This window comes from Malus domestica, chromosome 02 (genome assembly GCF_042453785.1).
Source record: "Malus domestica chromosome 02, GDT2T_hap1".
Lineage (NCBI taxonomy): Eukaryota > Viridiplantae > Streptophyta > Magnoliopsida > Rosales > Rosaceae > Malus > Malus domestica.
This window is the reverse complement of record NC_091662.1, coordinates 484,765-511,126: the sequence shown is the minus strand read 5'-3', so window position 1 is coordinate 511,126 and position 26,362 is coordinate 484,765. Positions and strand designations below refer to the sequence as shown.

The 26,362-nt window shown below is 39.8% G+C and overlaps 4 protein-coding genes and 2 non-coding genes across 6 annotated transcripts; 2 read left to right on the top strand and 4 right to left on the bottom strand.

Annotated features, from left to right (window-relative positions):
* Positions 1-3,441: 3,441 nt before the first annotated feature.
* LOC103446904 (eukaryotic translation initiation factor) lies at positions 3,442-8,408 on the bottom strand. Its single transcript, XM_029108255.2, has 9 exons — positions 7,809-8,408; positions 7,174-7,245; positions 6,952-7,050; positions 6,500-6,712; positions 6,123-6,220; positions 5,864-5,951; positions 5,394-5,744; positions 5,062-5,304; positions 3,442-4,965 (listed from the first exon to the last, which is right to left on the bottom strand). Exons 1-9 carry the CDS (start codon positions 8,007-8,009, stop codon positions 3,889-3,891), a joined length of 2,442 nt encoding a protein of 813 aa, XP_028964088.1. The 5' UTR covers positions 8,010-8,408; the 3' UTR covers positions 3,442-3,888.
* On the bottom strand, positions 7,350-7,454 carry LOC114823822 (small nucleolar RNA snoR103). The gene has a single exon (XR_003771769.1). It is a non-coding gene; the product is annotated as a small nucleolar RNA snoR103 (small nucleolar RNA).
* A 3,967-nt stretch (positions 8,409-12,375) lies between the features above and the next one.
* Positions 12,376-15,749, bottom strand: LOC103418114 (eukaryotic translation initiation factor-like). The gene is made up of 9 exons (XM_070804966.1): positions 15,408-15,749; positions 14,876-14,935; positions 14,657-14,755; positions 14,204-14,416; positions 13,827-13,924; positions 13,550-13,637; positions 13,100-13,450; positions 12,768-13,010; positions 12,376-12,674 (listed from the first exon to the last, which is right to left on the bottom strand). The coding sequence occupies exons 1-9, from the start codon at positions 15,438-15,440 to the stop codon at positions 12,651-12,653; spliced, it is 1,209 nt and encodes a 402-aa protein (XP_070661067.1). The 5' UTR covers positions 15,441-15,749; the 3' UTR covers positions 12,376-12,650.
* On the bottom strand, positions 15,040-15,144 carry LOC114823823 (small nucleolar RNA snoR103). The gene has a single exon (XR_003771770.1). It is a non-coding gene; the product is annotated as a small nucleolar RNA snoR103 (small nucleolar RNA).
* Positions 15,750-18,851: 3,102 nt separating the features above from the next.
* Positions 18,852-21,256, top strand: LOC103446880 (heat shock 70 kDa protein). Its single transcript, XM_008386038.4, has one exon. The coding sequence runs from the start codon at positions 19,115-19,117 to the stop codon at positions 21,074-21,076; it is 1,962 nt and encodes a 653-aa protein (XP_008384260.1). The 5' UTR covers positions 18,852-19,114; the 3' UTR covers positions 21,077-21,256.
* A 724-nt stretch (positions 21,257-21,980) lies between these two features.
* On the top strand, positions 21,981-25,652 carry LOC108172383 (translation initiation factor IF3-2, chloroplastic). The gene is made up of 10 exons (XM_017329878.3): positions 21,981-22,371; positions 22,477-22,516; positions 22,616-22,675; positions 23,338-23,390; positions 23,791-23,846; positions 23,946-23,979; positions 24,187-24,259; positions 24,351-24,443; positions 24,728-24,908; positions 25,215-25,652. Exons 1-9 carry the CDS (start codon positions 22,064-22,066, stop codon positions 24,869-24,871), a joined length of 861 nt encoding a protein of 286 aa, XP_017185367.1. The 5' UTR covers positions 21,981-22,063; the 3' UTR covers positions 24,872-24,908; positions 25,215-25,652.
* The last annotated feature ends 710 nt before the right edge of the window (positions 25,653-26,362 follow it).

Below are 26,362 nucleotides of genomic sequence, written 5' to 3'. Positions count from 1 at the left end.
TTCAATACAAGTGTATACATGTTTTACATAGCTAGGTAATGACAACACAATAATATTTGTAAATTCTATATATTGGTTTGATGAGAGTAGGCAAATACAGACACAAACAATATATATATATCCACTACCTAAAACAGTAGAAAGAAGAAGAGGCAAAGGGATAAACCCAAAGCAAGAGAAGGCATCTGAGTTGAAATTGGGGATGATGATGATTTGACACGTGGAACTTTGGGAGTCGGCCGAGGTATTATCTTCATGTGAATCCCAAGCTTCCGACTAGTCAAATCGTAATTATTTGCGGCTGCTTCTGGTTCCTGCTGCTGCTGCTGCATCCGGATTTGCTGGCCGCCAAGAACCCTGGTAGGATTATTCAGGTGGGCAGTTGCGTGGGCGCAGCTTGGAAGAGATTGAGAGGTTATTAGCAGAAGGAGAACGACGACGAGCTGTGAGAGAGAGACTGCAGATTTCATCTCACTTATCATCTCTGCAGGCCTGCTAAAACTTAATGCAATATACACACACAGTTACATTACATATATATAAATAAATAAATAAAAAAAAAAAAAAAAAATATATATATATATATATATATATATATATATATATAGCTGTATGGGACACGAAATTAAGTTCACCGACTGCATCGTTCGTTTGTAGGTCCTTTGGTGAGTCATAGAGCAAAGACGAATTAGTGAACCACACTTTTCATCCGAGTCAACAAAGATAACACGACTAATTATAGCTAAATATGGATAATCATACATAATATATGATTAATTAAAGGACACCAAAGTTGAAATATTTTGAAATGTTGAAGCTTTCTTCTTTTATTGAATATATCAGATGAGGATGAAGATTCTCTTCCCTCCTATTTTTCTTCCATTCCCTTCTTTCATATTTAAACGATCACAGTTAAACTACGTCAACATCTTATATTGATTTTTTTTATAAAGACATTAAGATAAAAAAACAATATGTGAGATAAGAGGAAAAAAGAAGATGAGAATAGAAGGGCAAAAAACCCTACTGCAATAGATGATCCCAATTTCAGGGTATAATTATTATAATTTATAAGACAGTGGTGTCTAGCGGTGATGGTTTTGAAATTGATAAGACCAAGGAAAAGAATATGGGCCACAAAGAAACCAGTGATAGTTAAGGACAACGAGCAGCATGGACCATTTCCATCCCGAATCCAATGCTAGTTTTATATTGTTAGTTACTTATACTCGACCTATTGTCAAAGTCAAAACTCTCACGCCACCACCAACCCGTCAAAGCTATCAACTAAAAAGATGACCGCTCACCGCACCCTTCGTAGTAGTAGGATGTCTCAGATTCGACTTATATTAACTCATATAAAAATTATATTATATGGTATTTAAATGCAATCTGTATTTGGTTCTATTTGAGCCTTATTGGTTATTTCCCTATTTGAGAGCTGGGCTAGTAAGATAGCTTTACCGAAGTAAAATGATATTGGACAGAAAAAGAAATTCGGACAATGCTATACAAAAGATTAGCTATAATTATATATCAAACTCATAATCTTTTAAAATTGAATATACTTACAGATGTAAAAAAATACTACCAATTATGATACCAGCGACATTATTCTTAACTTTCACAAAATCAAAAAATATATTTTAGCACAACAGTAATTTAAACATGTCAAGTAGGTCCATAGCAAGAAAGAATCAACATCTCGCTCTTATCTTTTCATTGAATTTCTAGGCTTCAAAAGAAGAAACGGTAATTGTGCTTAGTAGCCTTTTACAAAGCCACCAATTAAAAATAGCCATGCTAATGCATTCTTTATTAGTCTTCTTCGACGAAAATACTCTCCTTGTCGACCTAATTTTGGTAAATAATTGACTGAATATTAAGCGTATTTTCGTCAAATGAGGGAGAGATTTTTTAGTGTAATCGTTACACGAAATGGTACATCACGTGTCATTATGTAAATTGTGGGATATGTGTGCTAAAAATTTAATAACTTCAAAAATAAAATTTCCCATCATTCATATTAAAACACGTGGTATACTACTTATGTTTCCATCACAACTAAAAATTTCTCCAAATGAGGCTAGAGGGCAAAGCTAATTTGGTTGGTGTGTCTGTAAACCCAATTTCCCAAAGAAAAAGGATTCTTAAAATATAATGTGCAGAAATGAGTTAATTCATTAGGACAGACTATCAAGATGTTGGCGTTTGAGCCTCTGCAGGGACATATTTTGGCGGACGCGTCTTGCCGACTCGCCTGTGACTCGATCCATGTACAACACGTACAGCCCGTTTCTGCTCTCCAAAACTTGTAATCCTTTACGTGCTTGAAGAACCGACGCCACCCACTGTTCAAACAGCACTGCAAATAACACACCATCGTTCGATTATGTCTCAGTTCAAGATATCAGCATTTGCTGCATTGTACATGGCGAGAAAAACGTTAGGATTTCGAAAGCTTGTGAAATGAGTAGCAATTGCTACACGTATCGTTTGGTATGCAGACGGAACGGGACGGAACGGAGAGGGAGCAAAGATGTCCTCGGATGGAAACAAGAAAGAAGAAGAAGGAGACGGAGATGTTATAATTTTGTGTTTCATGGATGTGGAACGAGTAATTCCAGGGGGGGTGAGACGGAACGAAAATTCACCCAAAACTCATCCCGTGGAATAACGCGTTCCACCCGTTTTAGGCGCACCAAACGTGGGACGGATATGTTCCGTCCCGTCCCACGTACCAAATGGTATCTATTAAGTAATCGGATACCAAAAACTAAGTAAGTTGGATCCTCTCATCCACATTTCAAGAAATCATATCAAAATCTAGCTTCATTGGAAACCAATGAAGAACGTAAAAAGTGATTACTCTAAAACGTAAGATGCCTACTACGGTAGATAAATTTAAGGAAGTGCTTTTAAATTTGTTGAATACGTTTTTCGTGAAAATGTTTTAAAACTCATCCTTAGTAAAAATGCAAGTAAATCTTCAAAAGTCCTTTAAATTTTTTCTTGCAAGAAACACAAAAGTGCGTTTAAAACGCAAAAACATTCTCCAAAAACGTTTCAGTTATTTTATAGCTCTTCCATATGAGTCATTCAGCTATTCTTGCTTTCAAATTTTTATTTCATGAATCCCCCAATGTCTCCATTATTCATTTATCGTGGTTGTCTTGGTTCTCGTAGGTGAATAATCGCATTCGGGTTAAGTATGGGTTGCCACTGGTTTGAGATCCGTTGTCTCTCCGGGACTGGGAGGAAGGGATGAGGAAGACCGATCCGCCATCCCCAGGACTCGGAGCAGAGGATGAAGAAAACCGATGGCCCATCCCCGGCACTCACAGCAAGGGATGAAGAAAACCCGATCGGCGATCCCCGGGACTCGGAGCAGAGGAGCAGTACAAAAATGTAAATTCGATTTTGTGAAAATTTGCACTCAAATTCAAGGAATAAGCTCAAAACCATATCGATTTCCCTTCACATTTGGAGTACAAAGACAAGGCATTTTATGAGCTAGCCAGGTTCGACATTGAACTAAAATTAATCAGTCAAGAAGATAAATAAAATGACAAAAACAACTCATCGAGTACAAAAACAACGGGATCCTTCGAGGGGCCACTCTCGAGCAAATTTAGCACCTGTCTTGAGAGCAAAGTCCTTCGCGTTACGATTTCGACTTCTTTCCTCCTTAAACCCACACTAACTATGACCTCGGAAAATATACAACTCAAACAAATAGTACCTGTCTTGTCCTTTGGCATCTCTACCTTATCACATCATGTAGTGTGTAATACAAATCACTCACCCGAAAAAGAGGGCGAACGTAGTCCCACGTGGTTACAGAAACTCGAGCGTGCTCGTGCGTGCAAACGTGTCCGAGGCCGCTTTCTAGAATAGGCTCCGGCAAGCGTCAATATCAGATGCTTGTGAATCCAACAGGCCTTGCCCTGACGGACTAGAGCTAACGACCTTCAGTGCAGCATCCAATATAGCTTTCTGGAAGTAGTCGTCGTCCACCGCCTTCAGGACCTCCTTCACCACCTTGAAATCCAAACCCCCAACCAAGACTAATTTCCCTATAATTTGACCAAAGTTACTTGGTGCTTTTGGCAGGTCAATGCCAACATCGTTCAGAATAGATGCATAGAGTAAACATCCACTCCTTACGTCACTGGTCGTAAGCACCTTCTTAGAAAACAAATACTCAAGAAGCTTCCCAAGCGGTTCAACACATGGTTGACTCTTCTCTAGGGCAAGGGCGATACCTTCCTTGACAACCTCGGGGTGGTAAGCTGGAGATTGTAGCTCCTCCACGCACAGTAATGCTTCATCTAAGAGTCCGATATTGAAATATTCCTCAAAAAGGGAGATTGTTTTTCTCCGAAGTTCATCTAGTTTCAACTTTGGAGCCGCGGTTGGAGCTGGAGCTGGAGCTTGTGGCTTTCCAACAACTGGTGCCACGTAAGGAGTTGCAACAGGTCTAGCAGGAACTGGCACTTGAGCTACAGGCTCTGCACCGTAAGCATAGTTGGACGGACGAGCAGGAGGGGCACCACTACCCTGCAACAAGGCACTAGGCCTGCCACTGCCAAGGACACCACTACCCTGAGGTAACAGCCTTGTGTTCACTGATGTTGATTTTCCAACCAACGGCACCTGGCCACGCCCACCACCCGGCTGCACACCAAACCCATCACCCCTTGGCATTGTCCGTGTCCTCTGGACCTCCCAGTTGTCATTATCCATTCCAGGCATCCCAGGCATCTTCCTTGTTCCTGGCATTCCAGGCATCATACCCCCTGAACCAGGTCGGTTGTTGGGATATCCTCCAGGGCTGGTACTCCCTTGCCCTTGAGCACCAGAAACATTGTTACGACCACTTCGGATGCTTGCAGTAGCACCCGGACGCAATCCAAGATTTTTTTCTGCCTCCGTATGTATTTCAGTGATGGTTTTGGCTTTTATCTGTAATCAAATTTCAAAATAAGATGACAATTAGTTTTTTTTTGTTAAATATTAGCAATTTAATATACAAGTCGAGCACATATTACAATAGCCTACCTCTTCACGCCTGGGAACCCAGTTGTTGGAACGCAAATCAATTACATCTCGAACCATGAACCTCAACCTTGGAGCCAATTGAGGGTTTGTTGTCAGTTCCTTCATTCGGCTGAAGTACATGTCGTTTATACTGCGTGATTTTGGCTTCTCATCAAGCTGCTTTCCAATAGTGCTAAAAAAATGACATATTGCTTCCACGTTTTCCTCAGCAGGACAAACTTTGTTATCAGATCCTAAGAGCTCCTGTTTCACATAAAAAACAACCATGAACAACATATTGAAGAGTAATTGCTGAGCAAGTAAAGGGGTGAAGGAGGAAATCCACAACGTACCTTAACAATGTGATGTACAATCTTTTCAGGTACCATCTTCTGCTTCAGAAGCTCTCCAATTAAACGAATGTTTCCCAGTGTACGAATCTTTGCCAATCTTTCTTTATCCCTACGCTCCATCTCTTGTTCAGGGGCAGTCAACTGTCTCACTTCTTCCCTCAATTTGTCAGCACCATCAAAAGCCTCCTGGCAGTTATTCAAGAGGACCCGCTTGAAAGTGATTTCTTTACCATCTGGTTCATCTGAGGGGAACCGGGGAAGCTTTTCACTAAGATCATAACAGAGGCGAGCATACATGGGGCAAAATGTAGGTTCTAGCACGGCCTTATCAAATATCAGTGAAATAACACCCTGGAATGCAAGGAAAAATGTGAGTACAGTTGCCAGAAGTAATAAAACAAAACCGAAAAGAGCATTATAAATATGGATTAAGGGTATATCAATACAAAAAAAACAAAAAATAAAAAAACCTTTAAGATATCAGCCGACGTAATGCCAGAGTCTATAAGTTGTCCTTTGAGGAGATCAAACTTCTCCGGAGTCAGCTTGTTTAGAATCCTGCATAGAAAACATAAATTGAAAGCCATTAAGCACAATGTTCTCACAGAAAACTATATAGTAGACCAAAAGATTACCAAACAACGACAACTTGGGACAGAAAGGTAATCCCATGATTATACGTGTTGGGATATAGTGAGCAAATAATCAAGATGTAATAGAATGTATTACCCCTTCACAGTCTTCAACACGCGATCCTTATCAGATAGAGTACCCCTTCTAGCTGACCATGGCACCTCAGCTTTGATTAAAGTGGGAGCAGGCCCTCCCTGAAATGACGAGAAACTAATGATATCAGAAAAGAATCTGAGTCGATAATGTCCTCATGTACAAGTACAGAAGTTAAAAAGAACAGTAGAATACACCAGAACCAAACAAAGGTGCACATTCAACCTACTCCCACTGGATATAACTGCATGAGAATAAACTCTAACCTATTCCCTCAGGCAAAACTCAATACAAAAGATAATCGGGAGACAAATACAAACCAAAACTACAGAGAGGAAAAACTGTATAGGTCAAATTACACTGTTCTTAAAATATATTACCCCTTGGTTCTGTGTCCTTGAAAATTGAGACTGATTTGCTTCTTGCTGTCTGTAATCAAACCGATTACCAGACTCTTTATTCTCCCGAAGAGTATCCCAGGACCGTTCCTCTCCAGCGGTAGGAACTGGTGCAGAACGGCCACGCCAATCCCGGCTGTCTGGCTCAGAATAACGATTTTGAGCTGGAGCTAGACTTGGAGATTGAGCTGGCAACTGAAGAGGTAAATAAAAAAATTAGAAGTCTTTTATAAAGCACACACTTAATATCATAATATGGAGATCAATAACTTCAAGGTTACATAACTAATCACACCAATAAAAAGAATATGAGCATTATAAAGTCAAATGCAACCAAAAGATATTTGAAAATGATGATATCGAATGTACAGTTCCATCAACTTCAACGCTTAAACATTGAAAATACAAGTAATATTAGACGGACGAAAACTCACACTGGTTTCTGCATGACCCCAGCTCTGATCTTCACCGCTGAAAAATTCAGCATCAACTTCTTGTTTCACTTTTAGAATTTCATCAGGGACCTCAATAGCCTACAAAGAAGCGGTATAATATTCCGCAGATCAGTAAAGTTTTTATGAGAATGTCTTATCATTTTTGTTCACAACTAATAATACTGTTCTGTTCAACATGAAATGCATTCCAAAATTGAATACCTCTCTAAGCTGTAAGATCTGGTCTCTGGTGTACTTCACTCGCTCACGACCCTCAAACCGTGCGTCTCCAGCCTGTCAAGAAAAAAGAGTTCAGAAAGTCTGGCCGCATTACAGTGCAAACACAAGCTTCAAATTGCAAAGTAGCCAACTCCCAATTATGCAGCATTGGATGAATCAGATGTTTGTAGGTCCTTTATGGGCAGCCTACAACTCAATGCTTGCTCACCTAAAGCCTACATATTGCTGTTCGTCCATATTTACAGCAGGCACACAAACTAAGCGCCCCGCCAAGAATTAGGACATTGGCTTCTTAAAATTACTTGCAACAAAACCTCCTTATGATATAAACAAAGATTTTCATCTACTCAAACGAGTTTCAAGGGTCGGTAGGGGGAGTTAAAATCATTAAAGGGTTGCTCAAATTACATTCAAAATCGATACAAAATAGTCTGAACAACGCATTAACGCATTAAAACACCAATTATCTCAGAGAACCCATCTTTGTTTGGACACAATTCAATCCAAAGACGCAAACTTTACAGGCTTGTTATTGCTAAATCAACAAATTCAAATCAAATCATACATCCAGATGCAAACCCAGATCCAGACAAAGTGGAGAGATTTGATAAGTATACCTTGATAGAGAAATTAGGGGGAGCGCCGCCATGGGGACGGAGGAGAGGGAGATCAGAAGAAAAGGAACCGAAAGCCAAAGAAGACGACGATGAAGACGACGAGCCGGAAGCGGCGGATGAGGAGTCGAAGCGAGGACCAAGGAGTCTACCGCGACCGCCACCAGGTCTCAAGTTCAACACCGGTTGATCACCCTGCTGCATACCTCGATCTTAATCTCCTGAAGAATCTCAGCCGTCCGATCAAAGAACAACAACAACAACAACGAAAGACTCAGCGAAAACAGACGCTGAATCCTGTTGAATTGGATTTAAATCCCTGAACGAAAAAACGGATCCAAATATTCGGATTCGGATTTCCTGGTCGGGTTTGGTTTTCTCTCTTCGGAGGCTAAGAGAGAGAAACTCAGAAAAGAGAGAGAGAGAAAAGGGTCCGTGGGGGCGGTGGACAGGCTAAAAACCCTTCCTTTCGTTGGTGAAGTGAGAGAGTGTGCGCGTCGCAGTTGCATTTGCCATTTTTATTTTTTATTTTTGCAGCCGCAGATTTTTGGTTCGAGTTTTTTTTTTGGTTTGGTAATGTCGGGCGACTGTGATTACGTTGTTGTTCACTTGTCGTGTCGTCGCTAGGATGTAGAGTGGCGTGCACTTTTCGTGAAATGACGGATGTGTCCTTTCGCCTAATTACTTGCGTCGAATACTCTCTCTCTCGTGTACTTTCGGCTTTTTGGGTGCTTTGCTTCTTTTTGTATAACCACAAAATTACTCATCATGATTCATATAAAGGTCGGATCAAATTTACTTAACATACCTAAAAGTGGAGGATGTCCGACCAGATCATTCGTGAATCGCGAGTGATTCTCATTTTGTGTAAAAAATTAAGCTAGAAGAACTGCCCAATTGAAATTTTTTTGCCAAAATTACACATCATTTCATATGGTAGTTTGGAAGTGCATTGAATTTAATTGAAAGCATTTTCGGCTAATTTGTTTTTGGATTTCAATAACACCTGAAGTGTTTTCAGGAGTCACTTGCATTTTTACTATTGATTGATTTTTAAAAAATGTTTCAATAATTTTAAAAGCACTACCAAACGAGCCCTATAACGTCTACTGTGATCGATTTAAAAAACAAAATTTAAGAATAAACAATATAATTAAACTCTTATTCTTTTCTAACCTAATTCATCATCAATTGCATCTTTCTAATTGGAGTATTGATTTTATATTTCTGCTTAAGCATAGAAGTTTGAGAATTTTTAAAAAATAAATCAGAAAATCCAAGAAATTGAGTAAATAAATTCACCCCCAATACACCTTCTATATAACAATAGGTTTTCTCTGATTTTCAGGTCGTTTGGAAAGTGTTTTAAATGATTAGAATCGCTTTTAAATAAATTGGTTTTGGGTTTCAAAAATATTTAAAGTACTTTATGTAATAAACACATAATTGGTAATTCTTACAAGAAACACTTCAAGTACTTTTAAAGAATAAAATTATATTTTTACCAACAATTAAATTTAAAATATTTTCTCTAAAAATAATTTCAGTCTTTTAAAGTATTTTCTAAACAAGCCATCAATTTATTTTTAAATTTATGTTGGGCTATTGATAAAGATTAGCCCATACTCACAAGGTGGGACCAGAACAAAATAACAAACACAAACGACACATAGCTGGCCCAAACAATACCCACTAAAAAATCACCCACGCTACGTGCACACAGACACGGCAGCCAACCTGCCACCGCATCACTAGTTTGCCCCACCGTTACGGAATTGGATCCTCTTCGAGGCATACCCTCGGAATTCATTAACATGATCGTTGTATCGAAATTCAACTCAACGAACAAAGATTTTTTTTTCAAAATTATAATAATTGTAGCAGTTGAATCAACAATCTGTGTAAAATGATTCTAAGAATTCCAACGGTTTGTCTCGAAGATGATCCAATTCCCAAAATAGCACCCACTCACCCGCCAATTTACCGAAAACGATGGCACCCACGTATATTCCACACAAGTCAAGCCCACCTTCCCGAGCCAAACCTTCCCTCAAAAAATTCCAGAACACTCCCGAACCACCTGTAAGCTTTCCACCGCCTCTCCTTTACATTCTTGTCCATTTCTCTCGAATAATCTTTCAAAACACTAAAAATTGACGAACCCCTACCTCTTTTCCTAATCCAATCTCAGATTTGATCAGAAAAAATCTTAGAAAGCGTTCAAATTCTCAGAAATCTTTTATTTTTGTCCAAATTTTGTTTGTAAGTTTCGAGCTCTGTTTTATAAGCAGTCTCTTTGTTTAAGCAGTTTCAATGGCGGCCAAGACGGAAGGAAAGGCCGTCGACATCGACCTCGGCACAACTTACAGCTGCGTTGGGGTCTGGCATCACCCTTTGGCATTGACCGTGTCCTTTGAACCTCCCAATTGTCATTATCCATTCCAGGCATCCCAGGCATCTTCCTTGACACACCCCGATCCCCGTGTCTTAAGGACAACATGATATGTTGGCCGACATCCGAAGATGATGCAAGCTATTTCATAAATACATATATTAAGTACATGTAAAACATGCATATAAATTTTGCGCGTAACAATGTAATATAACAATCAAGTACAAGTCTTAATAAAATATAATATTTAACTGCCAATAATTTAGAAGTGATAATGCATAATATATTCAGAGCATACTACTAATTCAAAGTACAAGCATAAAGAATATTAGAAAGTGTTATTACAAGAGAAACTGATATGGGAATGCCTCGTATCTCAGGTCGAATGCCTCGTTCTTAGGTCATGAAGGGGCATAAAATAAAACATGAGTGGTGATATATGTATAATACTAAAATAGTTATTTTTCAACATACCAATAAGGAATAGGTTTTTCGAAAACTTAGCATGTCATAAAACCTTTTTAAAACATATATCGTATATAGTGTGTTTAGTAGTGGTATCATAATCGCTCAAAGGCCCTATATCTCCCGATCGAAGCCATATATAAATATCTTCCGACTTAAGCCACTACATCGCTCAGTCGAAGCCATATATAATTATGATTCATTCGTAGGCCCTTCATTACCCGCCCGAAGACATATATAAATATCATTATCCATATGTAAGCATAGAAAACTATAAACATAATTTTTCCAAAATATGTCTTATCGAAGCTCAATAACTCAAAATCATATCATAATTCATATACATAAATATCTCAGTAAACATAAATTCAATAAAGCATGATAATTATTAAAGCGTAAATCCGATTTACTCATAAACGTTTCATAAAACGTAGTCATAAAATCATGCATTTCTAATAATAAAATCATACATTTTAGAAGAGGTTCACTCACAGATACTCTGTTGTCAAAGAGCCCTTCGAATTAGGGAGGACGGAAACGTCATTATCAAATGCACCTAAGCACATAAGGGGACAAATTAATAAAACTCTACCAAAATGATTGAATTTTTGAAAATAGACGTCGTAAATGGATTCAAGACGTCGAAAAACCTAAGGAGTGACCTCGGGTTCCCCCACACGCTGGGATTGGTTGTCGGAAAGGCAACCGGAAAAGTTGTCGACGCTGTCGTGGACAACGGCGGAGCACAATAGCTTCGACGGAGGCGCGTGTGCTCCACACGCTGGCCATGGCAGGCACCTATGCGCGACCCTTCAAAAGTGGAAAAATCCCAGATATTTCCCCCAACTTCAAGAGCCCAGTCCAAGCTCAATACATGTCCAAATCGAGTGATCAAAGCCAAAATATTGTTAGGAATGTGGAGAAGAAATTCATACCAAGTGGGGACCAAGTAGTGGCCAAAGTTGATTGGAAAATGGCTTGAAAGTTGGTTGGTTATTGAGAATCTGCGAAACTCGTCGGATTATGGGTAAATTTTAAACGTTTATAACTTCATCAATACTCAACGAAATCAAGTGATTCAAAAAAAAAATCATACTTCTCAACGAGATGAAGAGAATGGCACATTTCTCGATGGCTAACTCGTCGTGGTTTGGCTGAAAATGCCTCGAAAGTGGTGGTCCTCTCCTGAAAACTGAGAAAGTTTTCCCCGTGAGTTTCCTACGTCCAGACATCACCAAAACTTCTCAAAACTTCTTCTAAACATACACCAAGACACGATCTACAACTTTTGGACGAGGTTCGAGGCTTACCATCGCCGGAGAACATGAAAATTCATCAGAAAAGCTCAGTGAATAGTGAGTGCATTGTGCAGCGAGTTTGGAAGGGTTTAGAGGGTTTTTCTTCGTTTCTGAGTTCACAGGGGTGATGGTGGTGGTGCCAAGATTGTTGTGCGTTGCTGTGTGTTGTTGTTTGTGTGTGTAAAACCCTCGGAGATGGTGGTTCTAAAGCAAGCCGAGAGGAAGAGAGGGAGAGTGTAGAAAGAAGTGAGAGTTAGCAAGGGAAAAAGTTGACAGAAAGTAAAAGAAAAAAGGGGGAAGGACTCACGGGTAAGGGGGAAGAACAAGGGGATGAGGATCCAAAGTGGTTCTCATTGGCTCATAAATTAAGGCTACTTAAGACGAAACATGAAAATATCCAAGAAAACGTTCGACGTTTCGAAAACACAAAGTCAATGTTCACGCTTCAAGGGTAATTTGGTAATTCACACGTTCGATAATATTACAAAAATACGTAAAAATAAAGACGGGGTTTCACATTCCTTGTTCCTGGCATTACAGGCATCATGCCCCCTGAACCAGGTCGGTTGTTGGGATATCCTCCAGGGCTGGTACTCCCTTGAGCACCAGAAACATTGTTACGACCACTTCGGATGCTTGCAGTAGCACCCGGACGCAATCCAAGAATTTTTTCGGCCTCCGTACGTATTTTCAGTGATGGTTTTGGCTTGTTATCTGCAATCCAATTTCAAAATAAGATGACAATTAGTTTTAAAAATAATATTAGCAATTTAATATACAAGTCGAGCACATATTACAATAGCCTACATCTTCACGTCTGGGAACCCAGTTGTTGGAACGCAAGTCAATTACATCACGAACCATGAACCTCAACCTTGGAGCCAATTGAGGGTTTGTTGTCAGTTCCTTCATTCGGCTGAAGTACATGTCGTTTATAAGGCGTGATTTTGGCTTCTCATCAAGCTGCTTTCCAACAGTGCTAAAAAAATGACATATTGCTTCCACGTTTTCCTCAGCAGGACAAACTTTGTTAGCAGATCCTAAGAGCTCCTGTTTCACATAAAAAACAACCATGAACAACATATTGAAGGGTAATTGCTGAGCAAGTAAAGGGGTGAAGGAGGAAACCCACGACGTACCTTAACAATGTGATGTACAATCTTTTCAGGTACCATCTTCTGCTTCAGAAGCTCTCCAATTAAACGGATGTTTCCCAGTGTACGAATCTTGGCCAATCTTTCTTTATCCCTACGCTCCATCTCTTGTTCAGGGGCAGTCAACTGTCTCACTTCTTCCCACAATTTGTCAGCGCCTTCAAAAGCCTCCTGGCAGTTATTCAAGAGGATCCGCTTGAAAGTGATTTCTTTACCATCTGGTTCGTTTGAGGGGAACCGGGGAATCTTTTCACTAAGATCAAAACAGAGACGAGCATACACGGGGAAATATGTAGGTTCTAGCACGGCCTTAGCAAATATCAGTGAAATAACACCCTGGAATGCAAGGAAAAATGTGAGTAGAGTTGCCAGAAGTAATAAAACAAAACCGAAGAGAACATTATAATTAAGGATTAAGGGTATATCAATACAAACCTTTAAGATATCAGCTGACGTAATGCCAGAGTCTATAAGTTGTCCTTTCAGGAGATCGAACTTCTCCGGAGTCAACTTGTTTAGAATCCTGCATAGAAAACATAAAGCGAAAGCCATTAAGCATAATGTTCTCACATAAAACTATATGGTAGACCAAAAGATCACCAAACAATGACAACTTGGGACAGAAGGGTAATCCCATGATTATTCGTGTTGGGATATAGTGAGCAAATAATCAAGATGTAAGAGAATATGCTGATGTTTCATGATATATTACCCCTTCACAGTCTTCAACACGCGATCCTTATCAGATAGAGTACCCCTTCTAGCTGACCATGGCACCTCAGCTTTGATTAAAGTGGGAGCAGGCCCTCCCTGAAATGACGAGAAACCAATGATATCAGAAAAGAATCTGAGTCGATATTGTCCTCATGTACAAGTACAGAAGTTAAAAAGAACAGTAGAATACACCAGAACCAAACAAAGGTGCACATTCAACCTACTCCCACTGGATATAACTGCATGAGAATAAACTCTAACCTATTCCCTCTGGCAAAACTCAATACAAAAGATAATCGGGAGACAAATACAAACCAAAACTACAGAGAGGAAAAACTATATGGATCAAATTACACAGTTCTTAAAATATATTACCCCTTGGCTCTGTGTCCTTGAAAATTGAGACTGATTTGCTTCTTGCTGTCTGTAATCAAACCGATTACCAGACTCTTTATTCTCCCGAAGAGTATCCCAAGACCGTTCCTCTCCAGTGGTAGGAACTGGTGCAGAACGGCCACGCCAATCCTGGCTGTCTGGCTCAGAATAACGATTTTGAGCTGGTGCTGGAGTTGGAGTTTGAGCTGGAAGCTGAAGAGGTAAATAAAAAAATTATAAGTCTTTTATAAAGTACACACTTAATATCATAAATATGGAGATCAATAACTTCAAGGTTGCATAACAAATCACACCAATAAAAAGAATATGAGCATTATAAAATCGAATGCAACCAAAAGATATTTGAAAATGATGATATCGAATATACAGTTCCATCAACTTCAACACTTAAACATTGAAAATACAAGTAATATTAGACGGACGAAAACTCACATTGGTGTCTGCACGACCCCAGCTCTGATCTTCACTGCCGAAAATTTCAGCGTCAACTTCTTGTTTCACCTTTAGAATTCCATCAGGGACCTCAACAGCCTACAAAGAAGCGGTATAATATTACGCAGATTGGTGAAGTTTTTATGAGAATGTCTTATCATTTTTGTTCACAAATAATACTGTTCTGTTCAACATGAAGTGCATTCCAAGATTGAATACCTCTCTAAGCTGTAAGATCTGGTCTCTGGTGTCACAATCCTCAAACCGTGCGTCTCCAGCCTGTCAAGAAAAAAGAATTCAGAAAGTCTGGCCACATTACAGTGCAAACAGAAGCTTCAAATTGCAAAGTAACCAACTCCCAATTATGCAGCATTGGATGAATCAGATGTTTGTAGGTCCCTTATGGGCAGCCTACAACTCAATGCTTGCCCACCTAAAGCCTACATATAGATGTTCATCCATATTTAAAGCAGGCACACAAACTCCCACCAAGAATTAGGACATTGGCTCCTTAAAATTACTTGCAACAAAACCTCCTATGATATAAACAAAAATTTTCATCTACTCAAACGAGTCTCAAGGGGGTCGGTAGGGGGAGTTAAAATCATTAAAGGGTTGCTCAAATTACATTCAAAATCGATACAAAATAGTCTAAACAACGCATTAAAACACTAATTATCCCTGGGAACCCATCTTTGTTTGGACACAATTGAATCCAAAGACGCAAACTTTACAGGCTTGATGAGTATACCTTGATAGAGAAATTGTGGGGGAGCGCCGCCATGGGGACGGAGGAGAGGGAGATCAGAAGAAAGGAACCGAAAGCCAAAGACGATGAAGACGACGGGCTGGAAGCGGCGGATGAGGAGTCGAAGCTCACAACACTGAGGAATTGAGCTTTGAAGAAAAGAAGAGAGAAGAATGTAAACTTAGAAACGAAGGAATCTCAGAAGACTTTTGTATTTCTCAATGATTTATCACAAACCTGTACTTTGTGTTATATAGTATCCAAATGAAAACTTAGAAACGAAGGAGTCTCTTTGTACTTCTCAATGATTTATTACAAACCTTTACATGTTATATGGTATCCAAATACATGGATTTTTACAGTAATACCCTTTATAACGAACTTTCTAACAGTCTCAACTGATTGAGTGATAGTAATTACCAATAGACAACTGACAAGTGTTTATTGGTTTATACAACGAGGACCAAGGAGTCTACGGCTTGAGGTCTGCTGTCCCGGATTTCATGCCCCGATTGTGTCTCTTGTCTCATATTTTACATCCATATCTAACATTGTTAAAGTTTTAATAAAACTAATTAAAAAATAAATAAAAACCAAAGTTAAACCAAACGGGTTAATCTGGAGCGTCTATTCTATTCTCTTCGAATAATGGCAAATCCAGCAGAAAGAGAGAGCATTCGGCTTCTGTGCTCGTCCGCCTCGCAATAGCAAACCCAGCAAGGAGCAAACTGAACTCATCGCAGAAAAACTAGAAAATCAAGCTAAAGAAGAAGAAGAAGATGACGACGATGGGTTGCTGAATAAAGAGACCGGCGAGATCGGTCGGCCAAGAGGGCCGGAGCCCATACGCTGCGATTTTTTTCCAGATCTGATCAATCATGATAGCAATGGTATGCAGTTGTTTGATTTTTTTGGAGAATTTGTGCTTGACGACACCCCTCATCGGAACCGTCGTTTGAATAATCACAGTCCAACACAAGAATTAGAATTCCCAGGTGAGAGAGAAAAAGAGATGAAAAGTCTTGGGGTGGGTCTCCAAAGTTGCTTTCTTTAATTTTTTTTTTTAATTTTTTTTATAAAAAGGTAACAGTATTTTTGTTAAGTTAACTTAACAGTGTTAGGCGTGAATTAAACAGGAGACACAAATGAGACATGAAATACGGGACAGCAGACCTGAGCCGGAGTCTACAGCGACCGCCACCAGGCCTCAAGTTCAACACCGGTTGATCACCCTGCTGCATACCTTGATCTTAATCTCCTGAAGAATCTCAGCCGTCCGATCAAAGAACAACAACAACAACAGCGAAAACAGACGCTGATTCGGATTTCTTGGTCTGGTTTGGTTTTCTCTCTTCGGGGGGTAAGAGAGAGAAACTCAGAAAAGAGAGAGAGAGAGAGAGAAGGGTCAAGTGGGGCGGTGGACAGGCTTTGCCCGTTTGGCATTGAGGTGATTTTAAAAAAAGTCAGAAAAAAAGTTGAGGGTAATTTTTGTGTTTGATAAACTGAAAAAAAATAGCTTATTTTGGAAGCTGCTGTGAGAATAAGCTGAAAATCAAAGGAAAAGTTGAAGCTGCTATTTGCTGCTTTGAAAAAAAACCAGTTTTTTCAAAGCACACGGAGCTACAGTGCTCCTTTAATGAAAAGACACACTATCATCCTGATTTTTTTTCCAAAAGTACTTTCACAAAAAAGTTTATCAAACACTCTACTGGCTTTATTTCACAGCCGCTTATTCTCACAGCACAGCCGCTTATTCTCACAGCAGTTTTTTTTCAAAGCACAGCAATACCAAACCAGCCCTAAGAACCCTTCCTTTCGTTGGTGAAGTGAGAGAGTGTGCGCGTCAGAGTTGGATTTGCCTTTTTTTTTTCTTTTGTTTTTGCGACCTCAGATTTTTGGTTCGAGTTTTATTTTTGAACTTTAACGAAAAGTATCCGGTACTGTTCACTTTAACGAAAAATCACATTTTTATACTAAAAAGTCAATCATGGTACTATTCACTTTATCCTTTATTTTGTCCTTATCATTAAAATTCAAAATTTTCAAGTCTTTTTCATTATTTTTTTTTTTTTTTTTTGGTTTGGGTAATGTCGGGCGAGTGTGATTACGTTGTTGTCCGCTTGTCGTGCCGTCGGTAGGATGCAGAGTTGCGTGCACTTTTCTTGAAATGACGAACGTGTCCTTTTGCCCAACTACTTGTGTCGAATACTTTCTCGTGTACTTTCGGCTTTTGGGGGCTTTGCTTCTTTTTGTATAACCGCAAAATTACTCATCATGATCCATATAAAGGTCAGATCAAATTTACTTAACATACCTAAAACTAGAGGATGTCCGACTAGATCATTCGTGAATCGCAAGTGATTCTCATTTTGTGTAAAAGTTAACCAACTGAATTTTTTTTTTGAAACTTTAACGAAAAGTTTCTAGTAATGTTTACTTTAACAAAAAAAATCATATTTTTACATTAAAAAGTCAATCATGATACTATTCAGTTTACCCTTTATTTTGCCGTTATCGTTGAAACTCAAAGTTTTCAAGCATTTTTCTTTAGCTTTTTTTTTTCCACCAAATTACACATCATTTCATATGGTAGTTGGGAAGTATTTTCAATTTGACTGAAAGCGTTTTCGGTTAAATTGTTTTTGAATTTCAAAAACTAAGTGTTTTTTTTTTCAGGAGTCACTTGTATTTTTACTATAAATTGATTTTAAAAACATTTTCATAAAAAATGTTTCAATGCCCCTACTGCTATCGATTTATAAAACAAAATTTAAGAACAAACAATATAATTAAACACCTATTATTTTCTAAATTAATTCATCATCAATTGCATCTTTCTAATTGGACTATTGATTTTATATTTCTGCTTAAGAAGTTTGAGAATTTTTCAAAAATAAATTAGAAAACCCAAGAAATTGAGTAAATAAATTCACCCACAATTTCTCCTAATTTTCAGGTCGTTTGGAAAGTGTTTTTCAATGATTAGAATCACTTTTAAATAAAATAGTTTTGGATTTTAAAAGTTAACTAAATTCTTTTTAAAAATTAACTTAAATTTGTATTAAAAATTAATTTCAAAATATTTTATCTAAAAGCAATTTCTGCCTTTAAAAGCATTTTCGAAACCAGCCATCAATTTATTTTTAAATTTATGTTGGGCTATTGATAAAGATTAGCCCATACTCACAGGGTGGGACCAGAACAAAATAACAAACACCAACGACACATATCTGGCCCAAACAATACCCACCAAAAATCACCAACGCTACGTACACAGACACGGCAGCCAACCTGCCACCGCATCACCAGTTTACCCCACCGTTACGACCAAAACATCCTCAAATTCCCAAAATGCCACTCACTCACCCGCCAATTTAACCCAACAAAAGCGATGGCACCCACGTGGATTATACACAATCCAAGCCCACCTTCCTGAGCCGAACCTTCCCTCCAAAAATTCCAGAACCCTCCTGAACCACCTAAGCTTTCCACCGCCTCCCCTTTACATTCTTCTCCATTTCTCTCGAATAATCTTTCAATTCACTATAAATTGATGAACCCCTACTTCTTTTCCTAATCCAATTTCAGATTTGATCAGAAAAAATCTTAGAAAGCTTTCAAATTCTCAGAAATCTTTTACGTTTGTCCAAATTTTGTCTGTAAATTTCGAGCTCTGTTTTATAAGCGGTCTGTTTGTTTAAGCAGTTTCAATGGCGGCCAAGACCGAAGGAAAGGCTATCGGCATCGACCTCGGCACAACTTACAGCTGCGTTGGGGTCTGGCAGAACGACCGAGTCGAGATCATCGCCAATGATCAGGGCAACCGGACAACCCCGTCCTACGTGGCGTTCACCGACACCGAGCGGCTTATCGGTGACGCTGCGAAGAACCAAGTGGCGATGAACCCGCATAACACAGTATTTGACGCGAAACGGCTCATCGGGAGGAAGTTCTCCGACGCGTCGGTGCAGAGCGACATGAAGCTCTGGCCTTTTAAGGTTATTCCGGGCCCCGGAGACAAGCCCTTGATCGTCGTGAACTATAAGGGAGAGGAGAAGAAGTTCTCGGCGGAGGAGATTTCGTCGATGGTGCTGACGAAGATGAGGGAGATCGCGGAGGCGTATCTGGGTCAGACGGTGAAGAACGCTGTCGTGACTGTCCCTGCCTACTTCAACGACTCTCAGCGGCAGGCCACCAAGGACGCTGGTGCGATTTCCGGGCTCAACGTCATGCGGATCATCAACGAGCCGACTGCCGCCGCCATCGCCTACGGGCTTGATAAGAAGGCGTCCAGAAAGGGGGAGCAGAACGTCCTGATTTTCGACCTTGGCGGAGGGACTTTCGATGTCTCGCTTCTGACGATCGAGGAGGGGATTTTCGAGGTGAAGGCCACCGCCGGAGACACCCATCTGGGTGGAGAGGACTTCGACAATAGGATGGTGAATCACTTCGTGTCGGAGTTCCGGCGGAAGCATAAGAAGGATATTAGCGGAAACGCCAGGGCGTTGCGGCGGCTGAGGACGGCGTGCGAGCGGGCGAAGAGGACTCTGTCTTCCACTTCCCAGACAACAATCGAAATTGATTCTCTGTACGAAGGGATCGACTTCTACGCGACGATTACCCGGGCGAGGTTCGAGGAAATGAACATGGATTTGTTCAGGAAGTGTATGGAGCCGGTAGAGAAATGTTTGAGGGACGCGAAGATCGACAAGTCGCTGGTTCATGAAGTTGTTCTCGTCGGCGGGTCGACGAGGATCCCGAAAGTCCAGCAGCTTTTGCAGGATTTTTTTAACGGGAAGGAGCTCTGTAAGAGTATAAACCCCGATGAGGCTGTCGCTTACGGCGCGGCGGTACAAGCGGCGATTTTGAGCGGCGATGGGGATGAGAAAGTGCAGGACTTGCTGCTGCTCGATGTCACGCCACTCAGTCTCGGGCTGGAGACTGCCGGCGGTGTTATGACGGTGCTGATTCCGAGGAACACGACTATTCCGACGAAGAAAGAGCAGATCTTCTCGACTTACTCGGATAATCAGCCGGGAGTTTTGATTCAGGTTTATGAAGGAGAGCGGGCGAGGACGAAGGATAATAATCTGTTGGGGAAATTCGAGCTCACCGGAATCCCTCCTGCTCCCAGGGGCGTGCCTCAGATCAATGTGTGTTTCGACATTGATGCGAATGGGATCTTGAACGTGTCGGCGGAGGACAAGACGGCGGGGGTGAAGAATAAAATCACGATTACGAATGACAAGGGCCGGCTGAGCAAGGAGGAGATAGAGAAGATGGTACAGGATGCGGAGAAGTACAGGGCGGAAGACGAGGAGGTGAAGAAGAAGGTGGAGGCAAAGAATGCGTTGGAGAATTATGCGTACAACATGAGGAACACCGTGAGGGATGATAAATTTGCCGGGAAATTGGACCCGGCGGACAAGGAGAAGATCGAGAAGGCGGTGGACGACGCGATTAATTGGCTGGAGGGGAACCAGTTGGCAGAAGTTGATGAGTTGGAGGACAAGTTGAAGGAGCTGGAAGGGCTGTGCAATCCTATTATTGCAAAGATGTACCAGGGTGCCGGCGGCGCTGGAGGTGGCATGCCGATGGGTGATGACATGCCTGGTGGCGCTTCCACTGGCTCCGCCAGTGGACCCGGCCCCAAGATTGAGGAGGTTGATTGAGTTATTTGAAGTTGGAATGGGGTTTGGGGTGCTCTGTTTTTGTTTGTGTGTTTAATGTTGTGTTATTCGAGTTCATAGCTTGTAGACATGTTTTTGGTTTTAGTTGTTTTTATACTAAAACCTCTGTTAAATAGTATGTTTATGTGAATTCAATAAGAAGTCAGCAATTTACTTTTGTTAGATTCTCACCAATATTTGCGTTATTTAAGTCGACATTCTCGCTTTTGCTTTATCCATCGCTGCTCGAGCGGGTGCTTATCTTTAACCGGAATGTTTTCTTACCGTAGCATTTTTACTTCTCACAACTTTGGTAGATTGCTTAGTTCCATTCATCTTTAGCGCAAGGACATTCGATCAGTGAGTTATTACGCACTTTTTTAAGGGTGACTGCTTCTAGACAAACCTCCAGAGGGAGATAAGACGTTCTATCCGCTTAAGTGATCATTTATCAACGCACACTTAGATTTATATAATTCTGGTGACATGTCTATACTTGATGATTAATTGATAGATTTATCAGTTATTTTTTTCCAAAGTAAGGTATTTTGCAACAAAAGAGTAGGACTGATAGAATCGAAAGAGTATTTTTGTTAGCTTCGTGCCACAAATTCAAGATAACAAAACAAATCTGAGTTAGATGTATCACATTTGTGATTGATGTTGCAATTTGATTTATGTAATAGTGGCTTTTTTATTTATAACCTTAGATTTTTCAACTGTAGCGGAGTCTGGTTTCGTATTTTGATTCCGATTATGGGTAGCAAACACGCCATCATGGTAGAAACTCGAAGTCTCGAACGAACTCTGGGTCTGGGTCTTATTGTAGGAGTAATAGGCCCAAACAATTGTGGCCCAATAAGGTCCAAGGCCCACGGAGTCCACTCTGATTCACTCGTCTTCAACCAAACATAGGATTATGGATAAGGAGAAGAAAAATCTCAGTGCAGCACACGAGCTGTAGTTGCTTTTTGACTGATTGGATTAGCCATGGCTGGGATCACCACCAGCTTCGCATCGCAGCCCATGCTGTCATCCCGAACCACCACTTCCAAAACGACGCCGTCTCCGCTCTCACTTTCCTCCGCTGACTCCAAACACTTCGGCGGCCTCCTCCGTTTCAACAGCTCCTGTTTCATAAATTCAAGCTCTTTCAGCTCCTTCTCATCCACCAGCAGCCGAATCACCGCCCGTTTCGGCGCCGGGCCCCGATACAACAACTCCAGCAATGACTCCCGGCGCTCACGGAAAGGCGACTCCTCCGACGAGGACGAGGCCCTCGATATCTCCAGTGTCAAGTTAATCAATTTATTAAGTGCTTAATGTGCGTTTTTATGTTTTTGTGATCACGTTAATCAAAATCGAATTTTGAGGTGGTTCCTTGTTGGATGTTTTTGAAACAGGTCGGATACTGTGCGGCTAATCGACGCCAAGCAGAACATGGTTTGTGTTTTTGTTTTGTTAATTTTCGCTAATATTATGGTCGAAATGTGCTCTTTTCGGTTGTGGATGAATTGTGGGATCGTTTGTTGTTCTGCGTAGGTTGGAGTGGTGAGTAAAAGTGAGGCTATTCGGCTCGCTGACGAAGCTGAACTCGATTTGGTATGCATTTTGCCACTAATTTTGGTTTTGTTTTACATACAATTTAAGATTATATGTATATGTGTATGTATATGTATATACATACTAGCAGAACTTCATAAGGGGGACTCCGCTCCTCCGTTCATGGAGCGGAATAGGTTAGTGCCCTCGCATTAACTGCTTCGTGACCATGTTTTGGCCACATTGTGGGGCAAAAACACTGAACTTGAAAACATTGTCAAGAAACAGTTTATATGAGGACACTATCCCATAACTCTCTCTCTTAAGAAAGGGCTCCTATATATATATATATACTTATCTTAAATTTGTGTGCATATACATACCGCACATAATATTATACGGCATGTGTAGGGAGATTAGTGTAGGAGGAAATCAGTTCCAGAAATCTCATCTGCCAACGGTGAATCCAACCTTCACCTATACAGTGCATGCATTGGATCATGTTGGCTGCCATTGGTGGTGCCAATGAACTTGGTTCCATTCAGTTTATTGTTTTGAAACGATGTGTTTTGAATTAGTGGCAGCGAAGCACCTGCATTTAGTGTATCATGCTGTATGAAATCTCGTTTCTTTGAGAATCAATCATTATTTTTTAGTTTCTGATGTTAGGAGAATGCTTTTATGACATGGTTTGAAGACTAATATCTTCTGCATTGTTGCAGGTAATATTATCTGCAGAGGCCGATCCTCCAGTTCTCAGGATAATGGATTACAAGTATGTATTTTATACGATGTTAGAAGAGTTCACAATTCTCTTTGTTTTTCTGGTTCCCGTTTCTTATTTGCGATAAATGCTCAAACTTTACAAATACATCCCCTCATAGTTTATGTTAGTTTATTGAAGTAATTAATCATAGATAGCAAGAGGTTTAATTTCATATTCGGTAGCTTAGGATGACATTGTTAAATGCTTTGTGCATTAATGACAAACTGTGGTAGCACATTGACCAGTATGTTGAGTTTTAATGAAAAATTGGGATGTCGGTGTTTTTACCTATATATCCTGTTTTATACATATGTATGTACAGAAACCTATCGCCCTAAATATTATGTACTTTTTTTCTTGAATCCTATAACAAGTAGATCTAATTACCTGTACCTTTTCTCATTGTCAGTAAATATAGGTACGAACAGCAAAAGAAGAAAAGAGACCAGCAGAAGAAAAGTGCAGGTGAGTGTTTTCTGTCTTGACTCCGCTGGCTTTCCCTCATGCATAATTCTTTGATTTGAGGAAAGACACTGAACTGATCAGTCTTTTCTTGAATGCTAGCGAGCCGCATGGATTTGAAGGAGCTCAAAATGGGGTAAAACACTAATCTTCCCTTGTTTATTTGCATTTAGTCTTATTTCAAATCCCTATTATTAACGTGTTTGTTTGACATATAAGTTAATTAATGCCTGAATTGCATAGATTAGATGCTTATGAAAAAAATGTTCGATATACTCAGATAGATAGCTGCCAAAAAATTTTATATGCATAATTTTTTTTACCATTGTCATTGTGTTTACAGTTACAACATTGACCAACATGATTACGCTGTGCGTTTGAGAGCTGCCCAGAAGTTTTTGAAAGATGGTGATAAGGTTTGCTTACATTTCTCATTGCTGTCAGAGTTTGCCTTCGTATATTGTTCTTATGTTTTTCTGTATTGAGAGCTGCTACCAATTTTTGCAGGTCAAGGTTATAGTCAACTTGAAAGGCCGTGAAAAATGGTTCCGTAATATTGCTGTTGAGCTTATCCAAAAATTCCAGAGTGATGTCGGGGAGGTACTAATGTGTATTTGCACTTAGAATCATAAACAGAGTTACACGAATCCACCACCTGAAATTGTTGCCTGAGTTTAAGTCTATCTTCTTTATGTCTTGATTCACAAATGAATCCAAAGTTCTTGTTTTTCAAATTTCTGAAATGCTTCAGATTGGTCAGATTGATCTAAAAAATAAACTGCTTGCAGTCTGCACCCCGTTTAAGTTCTGGTTATTTTCATTAGGGTTATTCGGCTGCTCATGTTTTTGATCTTCAATTGTATGATTGTTTATGTGGGTTGCAGCTTGCAACAGAAGAATCTAGACACTTCACCGAAAAGATGATGACTATGGTTTTAGTTCCCAACAAGGCTGTTCTGCAGAAACCTCAAGAACCGCCAAAGAAAAAAGAAAGCCCGGCCGCGAATGAAATATCAGCTGGTGTCTGAGTGGACTCCAAGTTTCAACCGCAGGTTTTATATATAGGTAAATCATTTGTATTTTCATTTTGTTTTTTCAACTACGTTGGGAATCTCTGAGGTTGTGTACAGCACTAGTGTAATATGATTGTACGAGAAGAACACATGTAGATTAGATTTTAATATCAATCAAGAAACTAGCAGAATTTCTTACAACGTACTCTTAATGTCAATTAAGAAACATTTCCGGTCCACAGATGAACATTGTATTTTGGTCAGGACCCAAACAGTCCCACAAAAGCAACTCATCTTGTGTGGACGTCTGATCAAACAATGTTGTAACTGTGTTTGATATAAATTCTCGTATTTCTAGTTGTTTTCTCGGTAGGAGGAAACGAATATGGCCAAAGGAAAGTGTAGGCGATTGCAATGCATCATCAAATAGTCTTAATCGCTTATTTGGCCTGGTGCTGGATGGTTGCTGCTGAAGCAGACGGAGTGGTCAAACCTGGTTACGCCTGCGTTATTCAACGAAGAAAAGCTTCCAGAGCATGTGCTCGGAATTTGGGATCGAGTCATGTTCTGGTAAGCTGTAATGTATTTTGCTGGTCGATTTTATATAGAAAATTCGGGTATTTTGCTGATTTCTGTGTGTGTGAGATGGGGAGGCTTCAACTCACCTACCTAACTGATTCAAAAGTTGGCTTAGAACCCAAGTATTCTCTGGATCTCCCATATTTTTGTTTTCTTATATATTTCCTTGGTATGTTGGGCAACTGCTACAGTATTTTAAGTATTTTCTGTTGGCGGCTGTTTGCGTATTAGAATTTGTTATCGAGAAATTTTTTAGTGTGTCGAGAACATATACTGGTATACTAAGTGTAATAATACAATTGGTTGTAATTTGTTTTTCAAGTTTTCAACTAATTGTATTATTACATTTGATGCATTGGCCGTGTTCCCGGCACAATAAAAGATCTCTCGTATCCCGATATGGGGCCCACTCTTTCTCAAGTATATCTAACACAAACTAACATTTTCTCAAAATGGAAGTGTGCTCTTGTCAAGGCTCAAAGAATCTATCTTGAATTTGTGATCAAAGTTGATAACAAATTAACAACGTAACCAAGGAACATCTTTACCTAGAGAGAATTTTTGGTTGCGTGGCATATGTTCATCCATTAAATATCGACAAGTATATTATTACGTTACTGATGATCATGTATGTATGATTACATATATTTGTCAATGGATATTTAGGTGAAAAGTAAATGACAACATGACTATTTTATTTAATGGTCGAGCAACAGACGTGATTTGGGCTGGCTGACCTAAGATTTTAAGATACCTCATATCTTATTTACAATGTCACGGCCTAGGACCAAAGAGGATCTTCAAATGGCAATGATTTCTTCAACACGTTATCAACCATCACACTTATCCTTACCAAAAATAAGTCAAATTAAAAAAATAAATAAATAAAAATAAAAATTTGTGAAGACATTTAGGATTTTCTAATTG